General features: G+C 37.1%; 1 protein-coding gene across 1 annotated transcript; it reads left to right on the top strand.

The window, feature by feature from the left end:
- The first annotated feature begins 19659 nt into the window (after positions 1-19659).
- Positions 19660-20598, top strand: LOC138920025 (olfactory receptor 2L8-like). The gene has a single exon (XM_070246941.1). It carries the CDS (start codon positions 19660-19662, stop codon positions 20596-20598), a length of 939 nt encoding a protein of 312 aa, XP_070103042.1.
- The last annotated feature ends 1349 nt before the right edge of the window (positions 20599-21947 follow it).

Here is a 21947-nt window from a genome sequence, read left to right as displayed (position 1 = left end):
AAAAATCTGTCCCATTGACAGCCATACCATCCAGCTAATTGCCACCTCACCCCACTCACAGTGCCCTGCAAGCCTCTCTTGGTGATCTGTCTCATCACAGTGAGGGATTCATGCCAGAGTATACCAGAACCCTGGGAACCATATTCATACCACCTCCAATTGCCAAGACAGGAGGGTCATGAATGGGAAACCTGACTCTCAAACACTGCCTTTCCCTTGGCTCACCTTAGGATTTCTCCTTGAATGACATGATTGGACCATTCACCCGACTGCTGCCCCTCGGTTTTGGTGGCTGGGGAAGAAGTACCAAGATGTTCTGGCCTTTCCTTCACCCTTGAGGAGACCAATGAGAACCCCTCTTGACTCTTCAACCTGCCCTTAGGTTTTGATGTCTACACTGCCTGTCCCAGTGACCACAAGACCTTGGAGACCACTCTGACTCTCCTTAGGGAATTGAACTCTCTCTAACTACAAACACCAGACTAGAGCAAATCTGTGGCCACTGTTTTAGGAATAACTTCAGCATTTGCAGCTAAGGTTGGAACACTTCTGGAGATCTACCAAAGCCCCTGGGTAAGGGGTCTGTATTCTGGAGAGAGAGATTCTGGTCTTCACCAATGAGTTCTCTCATCCACTCATAGGGAAATGCAGAAGCTCTATGTATGTCATCCCAAGGACTTCTCAGTTTGTGAGATTATTAACTGGGTTGGGAAGGAAGATGATGGTGAAGGAGAAGTGCCATGGAAACATTGAGACTCAGCCCAGGGTCATGCTCAAGGCCAATGCATCCACCACACTGCTCCTGGGAATATTGGCTGAGGACAGCTCACAGCTCTTTCCCTCAAAGGACATGCCCACAGCATAGGGAACCACCTAACCTTAGGACACAACCCTCTCGAGGGACAGGCAGAGGCCCATGTCTGGCCAATAAGGGAATAAGAAATCTGCCCTCATTTTGGGACAACACCAAAGGGCCGTCCCAGCTCCAGGGATCCTTGAGGGTTGGCAGAGACTCAGTGGCAACTGTCTTGTGCTTCATCTTCTCCTTCAACTATCCCCGCCTTGCTAACCTCCCATAGGGGTATCTCCCCAGAACCCTTCCCTAAATCTTCCACATGGAATCCTCCCCCTCACAGTCTCTTTCCAGGGCCCCATCTGTGACAGGCAGCAATCAGGAGACATTAATGCTGAACACAGCAGCATGGGATTCGGTAAATGCTGTTCTGGAAGAATTATCTATTAGACCATCGGAGAGGGTAGGTCATTGTAATCTCCAGGATAACTTAGGTAATGCTCTGGTAATAAATGCAACAATTGAGAAATTCATGACTAAAGATGTGTTTCTCCTCAGATTTACATCATACATTGATAGTTGAGGTGAAGGGACCCCTGCTTCCTAAGTCATGTGGGGCAAGGCTGATGGAGGCCCCACGATCTTGTTGGTACACCATCTGAAACTGATGCCTTCTTCAGTTGCCAACAAAGGACAGAAAGAGCACCTAGGGTCTTACACCTCCTCTTTTATTCTTTGGCTTAAAAGTGATGCCATTGGTCGGAAGGTGCCACACATCCTTTCCAAAACCAAGAGGTCTAGGAAACATACTCTTCTGTGTGCCAGAGTGAAAGCAGAAGTGGATGCTGGCCACCACACTCTCTTTCTTTTCACCAAAGGATATGATTGCTCTCCCTCTCACATAGAGAATTCACTCACCCTCTTTCCCAAGGAGGACATCTGAAGACCCGGTAAACTCAGAAACCCTAGCTGACCCTTGGGCTAATGGGACAAAGACTTCAGGGGCCACACATGACAAAGAATACAGAACTCACAGGAGTGGATCCGAAAATTCACTAAAGAAACTAACAAGGACTATTGTAACAAGCAGAAACAAGAAACGCTGGGGATGGGGAGAATCTGACATCCACAAATGTCACATCATCCTATTCCAAATAGCCTTCTACAAGAAGTTGCAGGGCATACAAAGAGACAAAGAAGGATGGCTCATACAGAGGAAAACTTCATGATTAGAAGGGGCCCTTGAGGAAGCACTGAGGGGTTACTGCAGAAAATCTTGTCTGCTTGTTGCTATTCACATTCCTGTGCTGAGCCTATGTCTTCATAAGCTTGTCATGGGGATGCTGAACAGCTCTGTTTCAGGGTAAGACAGTCAGAGGTCATGGATACCAGCAACTGATTTGTCTATTCTCTTCTGTCTTTCTCCATGACTATATCTATTGTCTTATAGCGCTTTACAAGAAAAACCTGGAAAACCTACCAAAGCAATTGTTTTTGGGCTTTTCTACCAATAGTACAGAAAATTTGGCTGTTATTTTTGGTACTGAAACTCAATTTTGTGGAGTAAATTTCACCCTGAATTTGAGGTTTGTTTAAAATAGTTAAACGTAGAATAACCTGATTACCTGGCACTTCCAATCCTAGATATTTACCCCCTAAAATTGAACACAGGTATGCAACCAACAATTTGTCTAGGAGTATTCACATCAGCCCTGGGCATAATAGTCCAAGGTGCAAGGTCCACCAACTGATGAAGGGAGAAACAAAAATGGGTACATCCATGCAATGGGATAGGAATCAGCCATGAAAAGAAGTGAACTGCTGATGTGTGTATAATCTTTAAAAACATTATGCTAGTGAAAGAAGGCAGACACAAAAGGAGAAATCTTTATGTTTCTATTGATACGAAAAGTCCATAAAAGGCAGATCAATAGATAGAATGTCCCTTCCTGGTTGCAAAAGGTGGGGCGAAGGGTGGAATGGGGAGCGACTGCTTAATTTGCACAGGGTTTCCTTTAGGATGATGAAATCTTCTGGTATAGACAGCAGTGGTGATTGCACAGCACTGGGACTGTCCTAAACCCCACTGATTTGTGGGTGATTCACCTTTTCACAGTGAATTTTACGTGATGTGAATTTTACCTTAATTTAGGAAAACAATACAGAGTTCATTATCTCCCACAACAGAGTGTCAAGAGCCCCTGTGGCTCAAGGATGAAAGGGCTCTATCAACAACGTCATGACTGCTCCAGGAGTGGTAGATTTTAATTTTCTCTCATAGTGAGAGTGTTCTGTCCATTGTCACAAGACTATTCCATTCTTGACTCCAAATGTCCAAAGACAGTGAGAGAAAATATGCCCTGTCATACCCCTTTCCACTATACAGGACTTTCCTTCCAGAAGCCCCAAGGGAACTTTCTGGGTCAGGGTTGCAATCCAGCCCATGACTAAGCTACAGTTTGAGCAGTGACAGGATTGTTTTCAATTCCTTCCCCACTGTTCTCAGGTGGGAGGAAAAGGTCATGTCGCCTGATTCCTGAGATGGGAAACACCCAAACCAAACTTCGGTTGTAGCAAGGAGAAAGCCTGAGAGTGGGGAGTTGGGAAAAGAATGGTGGCTTTGTAAGGAGGCGCCTTCCATCTGTCATTTGAAAGCACTCTCCCCTTTTCAATCTTTCCTGTCTGCTAGCTTTACGCAGTCCTGAACAAAACCCAACTTAGAAAAGGTGCTGCGGAGCACACGTTCTTTGAGGAAAAAGAAACCCTGTGACGTGATAGTATATGCTGAACACTGAATATTCCTGCTGGTATCGGGCTCCTGGCCAGAATGCGAGACTTTGGGTCCAATAGTCTATGTGATGAAGACTTGGCCATCAGCAAAGAGGTGATAGGATGGCCTGTTGGATGCAAAGCAGTATGCCATCTTCTCCAGACTAGATTGATGGATTGTAAAGGTATCAGAGCAGAACCCTCATATGAGAGGAAGCGTTCACTCACTGAGCGCTGCACCCAGTTCACCTTTGGAAGCCGACGCCTTGACTTCATCCCATGTCATGCTCCTCACCTATATTCAGAGCCAATGCCTAGAAAGAGCAGGTTTGTGCATGTTATTCTCTTTATTTGAGTATATGCATCCAGGCAGCGGTTGTGTGAGTGCAATGAATGATGTGGATGGATATATCAGGCATCCTGAGCCTCCTGTATGCATGATAAGAGCGCTTCTTATGTTTGGATGCACTGCCAAGACAAGTAGATTACGGATGTCTACTCTCTCTGTAGACCCCGCTTACATTTTCTCTTGGTTACGTTATTTGCATACCATCTGGTTATCAAACTCCATTCTGCTTAGCATCACAAAGCTTTGACCACTATTTCCCTTAACGTTCCCATAGTTGAAAAGTCCCAGGATATTTTGTAGCTGATTTATACAATCATAATGCTTTGTATCCTTAATATGTTGCTAATTTTCTGACAAAGCATTGCCATACCTGAATCAGGAGCCCAGAACTGGGTTAATCCAGATCTGCATTTCATAGCATGCTCTCATAGTTTGTGTCTGCCAGGACCACATTGATTTTTTCATGGAGGGACCTTTAGTAGTGTGTCTACTTTGCACCTTCTTAGCTTCTCTTTCCTGGAACCTAGAATCTTCTATCCAGCCAGGTAAGAGAGCATAGTGAAATAGGTTTGGCCACATAATGGCTCAGTATCGTGGCCACATACATACCTGCTTGGAAAGAATTTTTGGATGGTGTTTAAATAAGAGGAAACCAAGGTATGTTGCCAGTAATATATGGAACAAAAGCGATAAAATAATTTGGTAAAATTGCCTTTGTCTCTCTAAATAGTTCAGAAGAGAAGAAAGAAAGAGGGAACATAATCCTGGTAACTCACAATTAGCTGTGTAGATGATATCAAGCCAGGTGGACCTTGGGGAGAGCATAGGGATGTAATAGAACGTAAAAATATGCTCTCTTCTCAGGAGAGAAGTAGAGATAGCCTCTTGGAGCTGCTAGTAGTGTAGAAAATGATGAACAGTGACACTCTCTTTTTCCTACAACTCACCCAAATCCGTGAGTCACCAGAGCTGCAGTTCAGGATTCAGGAAGATTCCACAAGAAGGAAGGCCTCTTTGCTGTTTTCCTTGTGTTTTGGTTTTGCAGAGAGAGGTTTGCAATCAGGCGGGTATAGAAGTTACTAATCATCCTGTGAGAGCTCCACCTCTTCTCTATATAAAGAAGTCTAAACAAAAATATTTATAATTAAGTTGTCTAACTTTTAAAACGGAGAGAGACTTCTGAAAGCAGCAACAGAAAAGTGACTCTACGCAGACAAAGAAACATCAACAAGCCGACAAGTAGGTTTTTCAAAAGAAACTTTGAGATCAGGAATAATTGATATAATCAAAGCTGAACACATGATGGAAAGTATATCATACACAGAAAAACCGTCTGAACAGTAATTTTTCCAAAGATATATAGAGGGTCAATGGACACATGAAAAGATGTTAAACATCACCAATTATTAGAGAAATGCAAATCAGAACCTCAATAAGATATCACCTCACACCCACCAGCATGACTATAATTAACAAACAGGAAACAAGTGTTGGAGAGGATGTGGAGAGAAGGGAATCTTCATACACTGCTGCTGAGAATGTAAACTTGTGCAGCCACTATGGAAAACAGTATAGAAATTTCTCAAAAAATTAAAAAGAGAACTACCATATGATTCAACGATTCCACTTCTGAGTATTTATCCAAAAAAATGTGAAAACATGAATATGAAAAGATATTTGCACTCCTATGTTCATTATAGTATTATTCACAGTAGGTAAGACTTGGAAACAACCTAAGTGCCCATCAAGGGATGAATAGATAAAGAAGATGTGGTCTATCTATCTATCTATCTATCTATCTATCTATCTATCCACCATGGACAACTACTCAGCAATAAGAAAACATAAAGTCTTGCCATTTGTGACAAAATGGATGGAGCTTGAGATCCATGGATGGACACTCCGGGGGGTGAGGACATGTGCATGGGCCAGGACTGTGTTGACAGTGTGTGTGGACCTATGGGCCATGGGGTTTATCAGTGGCAGAAGAACTGTGCTTTGCAAACAGCCACATAGGTGACCAGGCCCACCTTCCAAAGCCTGAACAATTGCGTGCTCCTGTGCCTGGGCCCAGCCTTACACATCTACAATCCTGAGAGAGCTGACAACAGCCTTGCAGGCCCAAGGCCCACAGCAATTGTAAACCCCTGAGCCTAGCAACCAGGTACGCTGGGGGCATACTAACATAGCAGAAAAACTGCAACAGGAATGTGCTATTAGATCTTGTAGCCTACTGTGCTGGGGCTCCTTAAACCCAATAAACTGACTGAAGGGTCCATATCAGCCACATACACCTGAGCATTACAACCAGCTGGGCAAGGGAGACAACCCAGATGCCCTGGGAATCTGCAGCAAAAGCAACCCTGCCACAACACAAGGAGATACGTAGTCCACATAAGGGAAACCCCTGGAACGTTTGGAACTGGCAATGAGAGGGAAGGACATGGTTGGGCCTCCAAAGGTGCCTCTCACATAAGGCCACTTCTCCAAGATGAGGAGACATAACTGATCCATCTAATACATAGACATAGACACAGAGAAAGAGGCAAAATGAGGAGGAAAAGGAATATGTTACAAGCAAGGGAACAGGACAAAACCCCAGAAAAACAACTAAATGAAACAGAAATAAACAATGTCCCTGACAGAGACTTCAAACAAAAAATCTTAAGGATGCTCCATAATCTTGGGAGAAGAATGGGTGGAGGTAGTGAGATCATCAACAAAGAATTGGAAAATATAAAAAAGAGCCAATCTAAAATAACAAATACAATAGTGGAAAAGAAAAATTCACTAGCGGGACTCAATAGCAGAAAACATGATTGCCCGTAAGTATATATTGTATCATCTTGTATTAACTCTCTAATTCTATCGTTTCTAAATGTCAGACTTTTGTTTGATTGTGGTTGTTTTCTTTCTGATCCATTTCCTCCAATTTATCTTTAAAAGCTTTCATTGAATCTACTATATTAATTATTGTATCTTTAATTTTTAGAACTCCTTTATTGTCATCTGACATTTCCTCTTATATTACTCTTGATAATTGTACTGTGGATTTAACTTCTCATATTTCTCTGAATGTGAAATTATTTTGTAAATAATTCTAGCATTTTTACCAATCATTTTTTAACTCAGTATGTGTGCCTGTGCATCTGTGTTTGTGTGTATCTTCTTCTTTCATTTCACTTCCTCAATTGTCTCATGACTTTTGGTCTTACAGCAGTATTATAAGACTGACGACCTAGAGCCCCTTTTTGACCATGGCATACCGAGCTGGCTCACTTATGGTATTCTCTTTGAAAGAGAATTCCCCCACTCATTCCCCCGAAGAAGATTCTCAGGATGCCATCTCCCCTTCTCCATTTAAGTGATTGAATTTTTCTCAAAATTCTTTCTTCCAAAAGGTCTTGAACTCTTTCATCCCTGATTCCCCTCCTTTACTCTCATCCACACTTTCTTTAAATGATAACATTTATCTTTTTATTATCATGTTAGTTGAGCTTTATGGTGGAGAGGTGATAAATAGATGAGTTTATACTCCCACACTCATTTACAAATAGAAAGAGTTTTAAATACATAAAAACAAAAGGGAAAAAAATGAAGGAGTAAGAAAAGATTCCATAAAGAAATCTACAATGCTATATGAGCATTGGGAAGCAGATGGACAGAATTCATATCCTTTGGGAGACCTTGAGTAGAGTCATGGAGTCTACAATGAAACTAGAGTATAGATTCATAAGAAAAGGGTCTATTTTAACTTGAGCAGTTGGAGGTTGAGTGAGGAGGCAGATGAAAATTGCTTTGCATGAATGGTGTTTGGCAATAAAGATTCATTGTAGGTTTCTGAAAGGAAGAAGCAAATACTGAAATGTCTAAGCAGCTTGATTTGGCAAACTCCTTGAGGAGAATTCCAAAAATGAGTTTAGGTCTGCAACGTGAGCTGATAGGCTGCTGCAGTCTGAGAGGTATCAGGGCTTCACTATAAAAGAAAAACTCATTTCCTGAGGGTCATAAAAATGTATTCAAATATCGGTCTATATTTTATGCATTTGCATTGTATTTTTTCATATACATTTAAAGTATAAGGTCTGGAATTAGTAATGCTGGAATTATGTTGGAGAATACATCTACATCCTAATAAAGTCATTAAAGAAATACATTTTTTCTTAAATTGCAGATGTCTATAAAATATTTTGGCCACAGATGTTTGTCTCATCAAGCTTTTATCTGTGAGGCAAAAACTGTAGATGTTTTTTTCAAAATAGGTAATTCTGTTCTTCATTTAAGAGCTGCAATTTTTCATGAATAAATAATAGTATGACTAAAATTATAAATTAAAAATGCCTTATTACTCTATACTAACAATTTTGTGTCTGTCTTTAGGAAAAAATTAATGAAAACCCCTTGGAAAATGGTCAATTATTGAGGTTATTCACCATCAAGAATTGACCTGTTCTTCATTTTCATTGTTCTCATTTTCATGATGGCTCTGTTTGGTAATCTGTCCATGATCCTCCTGGACACCCATCTCCACACACCCATGTATTTCCTACTTAGATGGCATTCCTTCATGGCCCTAACTACATCTCCACTATTGTCCTCAAAATGGCTTCTAATCTTCTTTTTGGAAATAAGTATACTCTTTCATTGGGTATTACGTTCAGAACTTCTTCTTGGCTTTAGCAAGAACACAAGGCTTACTATTTGCCTCTATGTTCTATGATTGTTATACGGCTGTTTGCTTTCCTCTCTACTATGCTATTCATACAAGCAAAAGAGTGTGTGTGCTGATGTTAATAGGATCCTGAATAATGGTCTCTATCAAGTCTTGTGCCCACATTGTATTTGCCCTCCATTTCTCTTATGGCTGATCTAGAGCCATCAATCATTTCTTCTGTGATGTCCCAGCCATGTTGACTATGGCCTATATGTAAACCTGGCTCTATGAGTATACAATGTTTGAGTCCCACCCTCTTCCTTGTGTTGCCTTTTTTCTTTTTTCTTGAGGAAGATTAGCCCTGAGCTAACTGCTGCCAATCCTTCTCTTTCTTCTGAGAAACACTGGCTCTGAGCTAACATCCGTGCCCATCTTCCTCTACTTTATATGTGGGACTCCTACCACAACATGGCTTGCCATGTCCGCACCCGGGATCTGAATTGGCAATCCCCAGGCTGCCGAAGTGGAATATGCGCACTTAACCACTGGGCCACCTGGCCGGCCCCTGTGGTACCTTTTATTGGTACTTTGTGTTCCTATGTCTGGGTTCGCCTGGATCTCTATCACATGTAATTAGCAGAATGGAGGAAGAAGTCTATTCAAACTGCAGCACCCACCTCACTGTGATGACTTTCTAATATGTGCCTTTTGCTTACACTTCCTGTGCCTGAGATCCCACCAATCTCCTACATACGTCACTGTTCTGGCTGTCTTCCACTCCCTCCTGACCCCAAGGCTCAACCCTGTCATCTACAGCCTGAAAATCAAAGAGGTGATGTGGCCCTGAGAAGAGTGATTTAGAGAATCCACTCAGTGAAAAGGTAGACAAACCATCTGTCTTAGTTTCCAAGACTCAGTTATACATCTTTTCAGCTGTGTCCAGTCATGAAGAAAACTGATATTCCATGTCTAGAGTGAAGGAAATAAAATTAATCTAGAAGATTAAAAAAATTAAGGTTTCACATAATAATTGTATGTTCTAAGGCATAATTTTTGTTTTTCTTTGTGAACCTCTTTTTTCATCAATATTAAAGGAATGGATTTTCCTGTAACTCATGGGCAAAGGGGCTTAACTAACATGTATAAATGAAAATGGAAAATGCATAAACATGATGCCATTCAGCATACCAGTTCTACAATTTTTTATCTCTCAAAATTAGTAAATCAATACCAAAGAACAATAAATGACTTAGGATGGACCCGCTCTAATTGGAACCAAATATTTTACTTATTTCTATAATAATTTACATTTTTCAACCTTATTGAATGTAACTGACTAATAAAATTGTATTGCTTTAAGTTGTGCAGTAGGATGATTCGATATACATATACATTGTGACGCCATCACCACAATCAAGCTAGTTGACATGTCCACAACCTTACATAGTTAATTTTTTGTTGTTGAGAACAGTTAAGACCTAGTTTCTCAGCAAATTTCAGGTACATAATTCAGCACTATTAACTACAGTCGCCCTATTCTACATTAGAGCTCCAGAACTTTTTATACTGCATATCTGAAGTTCTGTATCCTTTCACTAAAATTTCCCCATTTCCTCCACAGTCCATCCTCTGGTAAATATCATTTTACCCTCTGCTTCTAAGAGTTTGACTTTTTTATATTTCACATATAAGTGAGAACATGCAGTATTTTTCTTCCTGTGTCTTCCTTATATCACTTAGCGTAACATCCTTCAGGTTCATCCATGTTGTCACAGTGAGTGACAAGATTTCCTTCTTTTCTAAGGCTGAATAATATTTCATTGTATTTATATTTACCACATTTCCTTTATCCATTCATCCATACATAACCACTTAGATTGTTTCCATGTCGTGGTTGTTATGAATAATGATACAATGAACAAGGGCATGCAGATACCTCTTCAAGACAACGACTTCATTACCTTTGGAGATACACACAAAAGTGAAATTTCTGGGTCATATGGTGGGTCTATTTTTAATTTTTTGAGGAGGCTTAACTGATTTTCATAATGACTGTGTCAATTTGCATTCCACCAACAGTGGGAGAGATTTGAATAGATGATATAATTTTTGACATTTTATATGCATGTCAATTAAGCATTTACTAGAACACTAAATTATTAGAAGTTTGACTTGTAGAATAGTAATTGGCTATAACTTGCTTCTCTCCAAATTTAAGTGGAATTATTTCTTCACAAGGAACAGGATGAAAATGTCATAATAATGTGAAAAAACGTGATAGTTGCTTGTTGTTGAAAGATTTACTTCATCCAACTTACGTACATGCTTCTAGAATTTGGGGAAATTTGAAAAATATTTAAAAACATACAAAAATACTAAAAAGACAATTGTTGCTTAAGACCAGTGACCAAACACTTACTAAGCACTTCACACATTGTGAGGGACATTAAGACATATTTCAGACTAAATGGTGAGCCAATGACAATTGCAAGTTAGCATAAGCCTTTTGTTCTTGCATTACAATAAACAATTCAGTCATAAAATTTTCTAAATGTTTCTACTTGAACATTTTTAAGATCTCTTCTTCAATTCCTGATATCACTGCCTTACTCTAGGTCCTCCTCTCTTTACTGGAATATTTCCTACCAAGATTTTCTAACTGAATTAAAATGGAGTTTGGAATTGAATATTATTAGCTAGGGTTCTTAAGCGGAAAAAGAGAAATAAATTCAGCCCAATATAAACTGATAATATAACACTAAAAATGATTGAAAGACTTATAGAATCTTCATAAATAGAGGTGAATCTTGTCTGAAGACTGCAACCATGAAGAATGTCCAATATGAGCCTGAGGGTGAGTCCTGTGATGATACCTCTGTTTCCCCATCTGGGTGCCATTGACAGCCTCAGAAACATGTGACGAGCTCCTCTAGAAACTTCATGAGTTTATTTCTGTTGCATCCATATTCCCTTAGATGTTGTGCACTTGCCCTGGTTCTTTGAATGACACACTCCCAAGTTAAATCCTGCAGATAAAGAATCTAATGCATAGTGTGGAAATATGTCTCAGCCATAGCTGTACATCAAGTAAGGAAGCAAGCATTTAGGTTCTATCATAGATATGGAAATGTTTGCTTTGTAAGACATCTCAAACGAGCTCAGATAAAAAATGATGATAGATGATTTCTAGACTTTCTGCTTAACCAGAAGTCCTGTGGCCCTTCATTTATCTATTTACATGAGCCCGTCACAAGTGAGATACAGGGATATGTGAGGAGTTTGTCTTAGTTACAATGTCTGGGGAAATAAATATGAGAGATTGGAAAAATAGAAAGGATTTGATCTCTACTTCCTGATTAATTAACAAAGACTTCCTATAACTCTATTTGGGTAGACACAGTGAATGGTCACAGAGAGATAGCACCTATGATGAAGTTCGTGACATTAATATGGGAATATTCGTTCCTCTAAAGACTGGTGATCTAATGTGCCTCAGAGCTGTGTAGAAAGGCCATATCTACATTTCAGTAGTGAATGCAATATGGTGCCAACAATACAGGAAGGTCTCTTACTTCCTTTGGTATCTCGAAGCTCCTGCATCTTTCAAATTTTCCAGAATGGTGTCTTCTTGGGGAGGGTCCCAATAGCCATTCTCATAAGCTAAGAGAATCTAGAGTTGATTGTGTTATTATGACTGCAGTCTCCCAGCACACGTCTGTTTTTCTTCTATCTCCCTTTATATCCTGATCGGCTTGAATTTCTTCTAGAATTTCTTAGCTACAATATATATTGATCATGTTAATCTCCTTAGTATAGTAAGTAATTATCTCCTTTAGCTTGTAAACCCCCTCATTTGCAGCATCATACAGTACAACATCCTACCTAAAACTTTATCTTCTCTTCATGCTAAATTGAATGGAGTTCTCTGAAATGTTTTGACAAGTCAGAATTGCATCAGGGATACAACGGCCTGTATCTTCAATATATTATCCACAATCCTCACAGGAAGTTCTTTGACTGGATAATTCATATTTCTCACTGATATCAAGTATACGATCAGGAGTCATTTACACAAGGAAGCTGTATCTTCCCTCTCTGCTTGCATAGATGCCAATATCCTACAAATAAAACATGCCATCATCATATTGTAATAATCTTTTTCACTCTCCTTCCATGGACCATTAACTGTTATTTTTCTTCTTTAAAAAAATTCTTAAAATGTGATTTACAAGCACTTGGTAGGTTTTCACAAATAGGAACCACTGAAACAGGCGTCCTGACTGGGGAGCAGACATGTCCAGAACCTCACCAGCTACCCCTGTGCTCTCTTTCATTATCTATCACTCAAAAAGTAGTCTATTTTACAACTTCTGATTGCATAGATTAATTTTGTCATGTAAATGTTTTATTCATATATCATGTGCTTTTTTGTATCTGTCTTATTTTCCTTCACATTATGTTTGTTAAATTCATTCCAGTCATTTGTACATTTGTAGATCATTAATTCACGTTGCTACTGAATACTCCATTTGGTAACTATCCTCTATTTACTCACTCAGTTTTGTTAACAGACATATGTGAATATTGTAGGATTTAACTATTACAAATGTTGTTGCTATGAATATTTTGTACGTGTCCTTTGGAGACTTTATTAAAAAATTCTGTTGGAAAAGACCAAGGAGTGGAAGTTCTCAGTCATTGGACATGCTTATGTTCACCTTTTTTTCATCAGCTTTATTAAAGTGCAATTGGCAAATAAAAATTGTATATATTTATTATGTGCAACATGATTTGATATATATGAGCCATTAACTGTTAACAGTCAATGGCTTGCTTTTTTCTTTTCCATACGCCCAGATCTTCCTTACTGAGTATTTGTTCTACCTTCAAAATATTTGCACATCAAAGCATGTCTCAGTCATTCTTAGCCCAATTCATTTCCACATAATTACTAGAATTAGTTTATAAAATTACCACCAAAAAATTGGGATTTTGAATGAGATTGCATACCATTTGGATGATAATTTGTGGAAAGAAAAAATCTTTTCCAAGTTGACTCGTTTTCTTGAAAAAGCATATCTCACTGTGTATATGTCAACTTATAAAGGCTTGAAACATCCATATTCTATTAAATTAGTATAGAAATTTTTCCTTTTATAATTTTGTAGATATTTTCAAACAATTTTATGAAAATAATTGTCATCTGAATCTTGCATTTTTCAGAATGGGGCTTCTTTTTCAAAATATATAAATGTGATTATTCATGTAAGAGCTGTGTGATTTTATGAATAATTTAACAGAACTGAATACAGAAACATAAAAAAAAAGCTGAGGAGTTTATTTAAGTTTCACACTCTTCTTTCTTCTCTTAAGATAAACCAGATGCCATGGTAAAAGAAAAATATAGAGAAATGTGCCAAACAGAAATTCTAGAACTGAAGAACACAATGACTGAACTGAAAAAAATCAACGCAGAGTCTGAACACTAGACTTAACGAAGCCAAAGACAGAATCAGTGAGCTCAAAGACAGGTCATCTGAAATTACCCAGTCAGCAGAACAAAAATAAAAAAGAGTGCAAAAGGGCTACAGAACATACAGGATTCCACAAGTACACCAATATATGCATTGTGGGAATCCGAGAAGGAGCAGATGAAGAGAAAGGGGCAGAAAGCTTATTTAAAGAAATAATGACAAAAAACTTTCCAAATCTGAGGGAAAAGAACACCCAGATCCATGAAGCCCAAAGAACTCAAAACAGAATGAACATACAGAAGTCTTCACTGAGACACATTCTAATCAAAACTTCAAATATTTTTAAAACATTTTTAAACAATTTTAACCAGGCCAATATTATTCCTTCCCAAGTAAAAGATGTAATTGACTTGTTTACTAGAAATCATAAGAAATATAAGAACAATTAGACTGTTTTCTTCAATAGCATTGTTTTATTAAATGTTTTGCAAATATAAATGTATCAATGAGTATTATCATTATTTTCCTTATTAAGTTGAACTGTTCATAGTTTAATGGGTGTTTCCAACAAAAGGGAAATAATTGGAAAATATGTAGTAACTAAAATAGAGATAAGTCACATATGTGTGATACATTAAGAAGTTTTATGTATACATTTTTATTAAACTAAATTTCATTTAATTTAATAAATTTGCAGGCCAATATAATAAAAAATGGGAAATAATATATGCAGACACATCTTTACTGTGCACTTACTAAACAAAAATTTATGAAATATAAGATCCATAAAAATTTAAAGATGTAATAATATTGGAAGAATGTGAATAAATATATTTGTTTGTTTCCCAAGTGAATTGGCCCTTAACACACCTGTGGAAACATCTAAATAAATTATCACAACTCCTTCTCCAAACTTGGCTTACTGCCATACAGGGCAACTAGTGACTTAACTTACATCTTCCAAGCCTCAGAGAATGTACCCAAGTGAATACCAAAAAAAAAAAGAAAAATGAACATTAGACTAAATCTCCAGGTAAAGAAGCCCTAGAATCATTCTTGCTGCTGAGTTTCATTGGATGTACCTAAAATTTCAAGTATAGAGATGGAAGTTTAATATGTATGTTTGTTTGGAAAATATTCAAGGAAATTTATAGAAAATGTCTTTGCTCATTTTATGACAGTTGGACCACGGCCAGCTAACCAAGCCAGTGAGTTTGTGAAATTCTGGAGATAAAGGCATTAATCGTAATTGTATGTTTACCTTTACTAGCCACTTAAGAAGAACTCATCAGCAAGTGTTTAAGAGAACTTTATTCAGAATTAAGTACTTCTTTTTATAATAAGCAATGGATACATTCAGACATCTCATTAACCAGGGAACACCAAAAAGGAAATTCCCTTTGAATATAGTGGGTTTGAATAAGATATGTAAATATTTTATCCTTAAAAATAAGAAATGGACGGGCTGCTTGAACACTTGTTCACATTTTTTTCACATATGAGTTCTTTGTAAACCTAAAATGTGATATTATACAATTCTGAGAACTGATCTATTTGTGAACAATTGATCATGAAATGACAATAAAATATGGTAAAATTGACAGAAAGGCAGATGATGATATTGTCTATGAACTACCCTTCTGGAACTATGGTGAATAATACATGGGCCTAGATGCAACAATACCATATTCTGAAATATAATTGAAAATACTTTTGATACTCTATGATACAATATACAATAAAAGTTTATATGAATTTAAGTGATACTTCAAATGTGAGAAGAGTTTATTTGGCCATAATTGGCCTGAGACGTTTATAGAAAACATGAATTTGCAGGATAAAGAATATTCACTGAAGAAGAGAGGATGCATTGTATCCACAGTCTGTGATGTATCTTCTGGAAACAGGGAAGACTGAAGCCAAGTCAAAAATGCTTGACAACAGTGTAGGTAACATGAATTACATTCTTCAGATGTAGAGGTGTTTTCATTCAAGGAAATGTGATCACAAAAGTATTGATTTCATTGTTAACCTCTTTGGCAGTGTTGGTTACTGTTGCTATTGAAATCATTCAGGATTTAAAGTGATCAGTTTAGAAAATGAGTGATGTAATCTATGTAAGAGTTAGTTAAGAAATAAAAGATCTTACATGTAGTTTGATGTTGAGCGAGTGGCTGCACGTTTTCGATGCTGTTCAGGAGGAATTGTAGAGTATGAAATAGACAACAGAAAGCGGTTTTGCAGCTGATTCATAAATGTGCTTTCTAGATGGGAAGTGAGATGAGGGTCACAGGAAGAGGTAGGGCCTAATTACATTGGAGTGTGCTTTGGATGTGCTCAAGTGAAACTTGAAGAATAAACCTATCACTTAAGGGTCCAAATACTCAATAAGGATTGTAATGCTCAGCCTTTCTTACTTCCTGCTGTGTGATTATATTTTTTTCCCAAGAAACAAGAGTGGTTACGTGGCACCCATGGTAATCTTAATGTTGCTTCCTACTTGCTCTTTTACTCTGCATGAATCTACTCTTTGTAAATTTTAATTTTTAAATTAATTTTCTGTTGAGTTGTAGGAGTTATTTACATATTCCCTGTATCAATCCCTTACCTGATATATATTTTGCAAATATTTTTCCATTCTGTGGGGTGCTGATTTACTCTGCTGATAAGCTTCTTTGAGTCACAGGAGTTTTCATTTTTGATGAAGTCCAGTTTATCTATATTTTTATTCTTGTACATGCTTTGGTGTCATATTCAATAAAGCACAGCTAAGTCCAATGTCACGAAATGTTTTCTCCTAACAGTTTATAGTTTTAGCTCTATATAGCTCTCCCACCCATTTAGTTTTTTGTGTATAGTGTAAAGTAATGGTACAATTTCATTATGTGCATCTAGATATTCAGTTTTATCATCACCATTTGTTGAAAAGCCATCCCCATTGAATGGTTTTGAGATCCTTGTTAAAAATCATTTGACAGTACATGTGAGGGGTTTTTTTTTCTGGTATCTCTATTTTATTGGTTTATGCTTGTCTTTATGCCAATACTACACCATTTTTTTAATAATAGCTTTCCAGTAAGTTTTGAATCAGAAAAAATGACTTCAATTCTTTTTTATGATCGTTTTGGCTATTCGGAGTAGCTTGAGATTTCATATGAATTTTAGCATGTATTTTTCCACTTTGCAGATAATCTCATTGGGATTATGATAGGCATTTCATTGAACCTGAAGTTGCTTATGGTAGTATTGGCATCTTAATGATATTAATTTTCCAATCCATGAACACAGGATGCATTTCTATTTATTTGTCTCTTCTTCAATTTCTTTCAGGATATTTTGTGATTTTCAGTGCACACATTTTTTGCTTTCCTTGTTAAGTTTATTTCTAAGTATTTTATTCTTTTTGATGATATTATCAATGAAATTGTTTTCTTATATTCTTCTTAGGATTGTACATTATTAGTGTATGGAAATACAACTGATTTTGTATCTTGCAACTTTGCTGAACTTACTAGTTCTAACAGATTTTTGTCTGTGGACAGTTTAGAATGGAAACCCTCCCACTCTACATACCACAACTTCCACCTCTTTTTCTGCTTCCCATACTTTGAAAATGGTCACATCCTACTTTGGGTCTGTGGGGCAAGGTTGACAGCATTGTTTCATTATCCAGTATATATTACTAAAATAAAAAAATAAACTATAGTAAAATCTAATGATAATTTAGTTACTATTTATATATATCGTTCTTTTCATTATTATGAGTATTTACTCTGTCGAAGGCATTTTTCAGGTCATAAATTTATCAGCAATATTGGCAATTTTCAGAAAGTGTTTTCAAGAAGACATTTAGAATTTTCAAGAAAATATCTTTCAATAAAATATTTCTCATTTACTTTTGTGTGTTCTGTTCATGGTGTTTGAATATGGTGGATCATATATATCAATTCTGAAAAATGTTTCTTTAATAATATTAACTCCATTATTATTTGGCAATATGCATTTCTAGTAATAACAACAGTCATACACTGGTTTCCCTACTTTAATTCTCCAGTTCTCCTAACTTTTCAAAATGACGATCTTTTTATGTTGCTGTTGTTATTGTTTTCTTTTAAATCCAGTAGATTTTTCACTTTGTCTTTGAAACTTTCACTTAATCACTTTATCGATTATTATATATTTTAATTTGTAAAACCCTTTCTTATTATCTGACAGGTTTTAAATAAATCTAATAATATATTGTGGAACAATAATGTTTCATACTTCTTTGAAGACATGAATCCTAATTTTTAAAAGTGTATTCTTTTTCTGCATTTTCCCAATGATGTAGAACTCACTTTGTATTTGGGGCGTGTGTGAATATGTATTTGTGTGTATATGTGTGCACATTAGTGCGTCTTCCTCTTTCATGTTGGGAACTTCCTTAAAAGTCTGGGAACATTGGGCTCTAAAATAATATTTAAGACTAAAACATCACACACTGTGTGGAGCTTGTTCACTTATGACATCTCTGGAGGAGAATCTTCCTCCTACCTCCATGAAGACTCTCAGGGTGACTTGTCCTTTTTTCCATTTACATAACTGACCATTTCTCTAGCCAAATTCCTTCTTTCAAAGAGTTCTGAACTACTTCATTTCTCATTGTGCCTTTTTCTTACCTGATGTCTTTTAATTTATGACACATCTATTTCTTTATCATCATAATATTTGGGCTTTGAAAGAGAGAAATGATAAGTATATATGCTTAAATTCACACACTTATCTAAAAGTGGAGATAATTTTTAATACAAAAAAACAAAATGAAAAAATGAATAAGAGAAAGTGTCATAAAGCAATGTATAATGTTATAAACGTGCTAGCAAAGCAGAAAGACAGAAAACACGCTATTTGGGAAATCTTGATCAGAGTCAAGAACGCTACAATAAGTGTGTGTAGATGGTCAAGTAAAGGGTTTTCTTTAACTGCACCATTCAGAACCTGAGTGAGGAGGCAGAAGAGGATGACTTTTTTAAGTGGAACTTGACGATAAGGATTCATGCTACATTTCAGAACAAATGAAACAAATGATAATACCTGACTTCAGGAAAACTTGATTTGACGTTATTGTGAAAAGATTTAAGAAAGGAAGCTCCTCAAACATGAGCTGATAGGCTACTGCAATTTTAGAGGTACGTTTTGGGACAAAATATGACAGGAAAATCATCCCTTAAGGGTGACAGACATTTATTAATACTAGAACTCCATGAAGTATTGGTTTACATAAATTTTATATGCAGGCATTTTGAATACAGCATATATTTTAATGATACCTCAGTTTGTGTAGGGCAGTAAAACATATTTATCCTAATTAAGTCAAAACAGAAATCTTGTTTTTAAAATAATTTTAGCATCTTCTTACAAAATATTTTGGCCAAAAATGTTCACATATTCACATTTTAATCTCTGGATCAGAAAATGATGTTTATTTTTCCCAAAATAGATAAGTTCAGTTCTTCATTTAAGAGCTATAAAATTTTAAATAATACACATTCTAAAATAATAAGTTAAAAAGAACTTATAGTTTTATACTTAACTCACTTACTCTTGTGTCTGCCTCTAGGAAAAATCATATTAATGCCCTATGGAAAATTATAATCAAACATCAACTGATTTCATTTTATTGGGCTTGTTTCCACCATCAAAAATTGGCCTGTTCTTCTTCATTCTCGTTGTTCTGATTTTCCTAATGGCTCTGTTTGGCAACTTGTCCATAATGCTTCTCATCTTCCTGGAAACCCATCTCCACACACCCATGTATTTTTTAGTTAGTCAGCTCTCCATCATTGAGTTGAATCATATCTCCACCATTGTCCCCAAAATGGTTTCTAATTTTCTTTTTGGAAACAAATCTATCTCCTTTATTGGATGTGGGGTTCAGAGCTTCTTTTTCTTGACTTTAGGAGGTGCAGAAGCACTGCTCTTGACATCTATGGCCTATGCTCGTTATATTGCTATTTGCTTTCCTCGCCACTATTCCAGTAGTACAAGCAAAAGAGTGTGTGTGCTGATGATAATAGGATCTTGGATAATGGGCTTTGTAAACTCTTGCGCCCACACCACGTATGCCTTCCATGTCCGTTACTGTCAATCCAGGGCCATCAACCATTACTTCTGCGATGTCCCACCCATGTTGACTCTGGCCTGCATGGATACCTGGGTTTATGAGTACACACTGTTTATGAGCACCATCCTCTTCCTCATGCTTCCTTTCATTGGCATTGCATGTTCCTATGGCCGGGTTGTCCTTGCTGTCTACCACATGCACTCAGCAGAAGGGAGGAAGAAGGTCTCTTCCACCTGCAGCACCCACCTGACTGTGGTGACTTTCTACTATGTTCCACTTGTTTACACTTATCTACATCCAAGATCCCTCAGATCTCCAACAAAGGACGAGGTTCTGGCTGTCTTCTACCCCATCCTGACCCCAATGCTAAACCCCATCATCTACAGCCTGAGAAACAGAGAGGTGATGGGGGCCCTAAGAAGAGTGATTCAGAGAATCTGCACTGAAAAAATGTAGACAAAGCTTTTTGTGTGTGTACCCAGGACTTGGTTATAAGTTCATTCATCCATGTACAGAATTAAAAATATTATTTTATGCTTAGAGTGCAAGGACTACAATTAATGTAGAAAGGAAAAATATCACTTAGGTCTGTACAAAATTATGTTGTAAATATACAGACATGTGAGTATAAATATACATATATAAAATTCTAAGCTTTATCTTTTTTCTTCATGGTGCTTTTTCCCATCAATTTCAAATTAATCTTCAAAGTCATGTATTTTTTGCTGATATGATGTCCATGATAATCATTGTCATGTAGAAATGAAAGCAGAAACTAACTGAAGTAGTCATTCAGCATAGCAGTTCTACTATTTTCAAATATATGTAAAACAAAAAAATTTTCCATGAATGTCAAGATCTAATTGAACGTCAGAAGACTTCTTGTTATTCTCATAGTAAACCTGTAATTTACCTGTGCCAGTTACACTTTCTTTTAATTTAAAGAAAGTTATCATTGCAGGTATTTAGCTGAGACTTCAAGACTTCACTGGGGATTTGGAACTCCTTATACCACTCTGAATGGAATATGAGAGGTTTATGTCTCCATTAGGGTGATGAATGCTAAGGAAATGATTTAATTTCAGGTAGACCTCAGGACAACAATAAAAACTTTGAGGTGCTAACAGAGGTCAAGGAAACTGTGAAGTTAATTATAAGATGAGTGAGTCAAAAGTTTAGTCAAATTAGTGGGAATTAATTAGTCAAAGACATTCCCACACCCATCCCTGGCATTCTACATATACTAAGTTTACTTCCTAAGTAACATTAAAAAACAAATTCAACTGAGTAAATTTTGAAGGGTATATTGGTTTTATTGAATGAATCAGGCAGCATCTCATCTAACAAATAGAAAAGAGCTCTGAAGAGCTTTACAAGGAGCTCTTGTAAAGAGGTGGAACAAGAAAGTCATTCTTGCAAAGAGCTGATTGTTTCAGGCAAGGTCACCTTCCCTTTGGGGTTGGCAGGGTCTGTTAGGTGAGTTATCTCACTGGCGCTGACAGGTAATTCCAGATTGACTGTTTGAGACTCCAGCCCTGGGGAAAGTTGAAATTGTAATTGAGTTAGGTATTAAGTCTCGGTTTTGTGATTTGGGCTTAGCACAAGGGACTCCATTCTGAATCTGTTGTCTCTTTTTTAATAGTAGCCACTGCTACTCTTAGCATTAGATAATATCTCTCAGATGAGATTTTATTCTCTACTACTGCATCTCTTAGTTTTACTGAAACGTGTTGAGAGAAGCCAACATCTATGGATCAATTTTACTCATTGATATTATGGCTCAGTCATTATCACAAGTAGATGCC

The sequence above is a fragment of the Equus caballus genome, chromosome 2 (assembly GCF_041296265.1).
Source record: "Equus caballus isolate H_3958 breed thoroughbred chromosome 2, TB-T2T, whole genome shotgun sequence".
Taxonomy (NCBI): domain Eukaryota; kingdom Metazoa; phylum Chordata; class Mammalia; order Perissodactyla; family Equidae; genus Equus; species Equus caballus.
The sequence above is the reverse complement of the archived record's forward strand: the minus strand, read 5'-3'. Positions and strand labels throughout refer to the sequence as shown.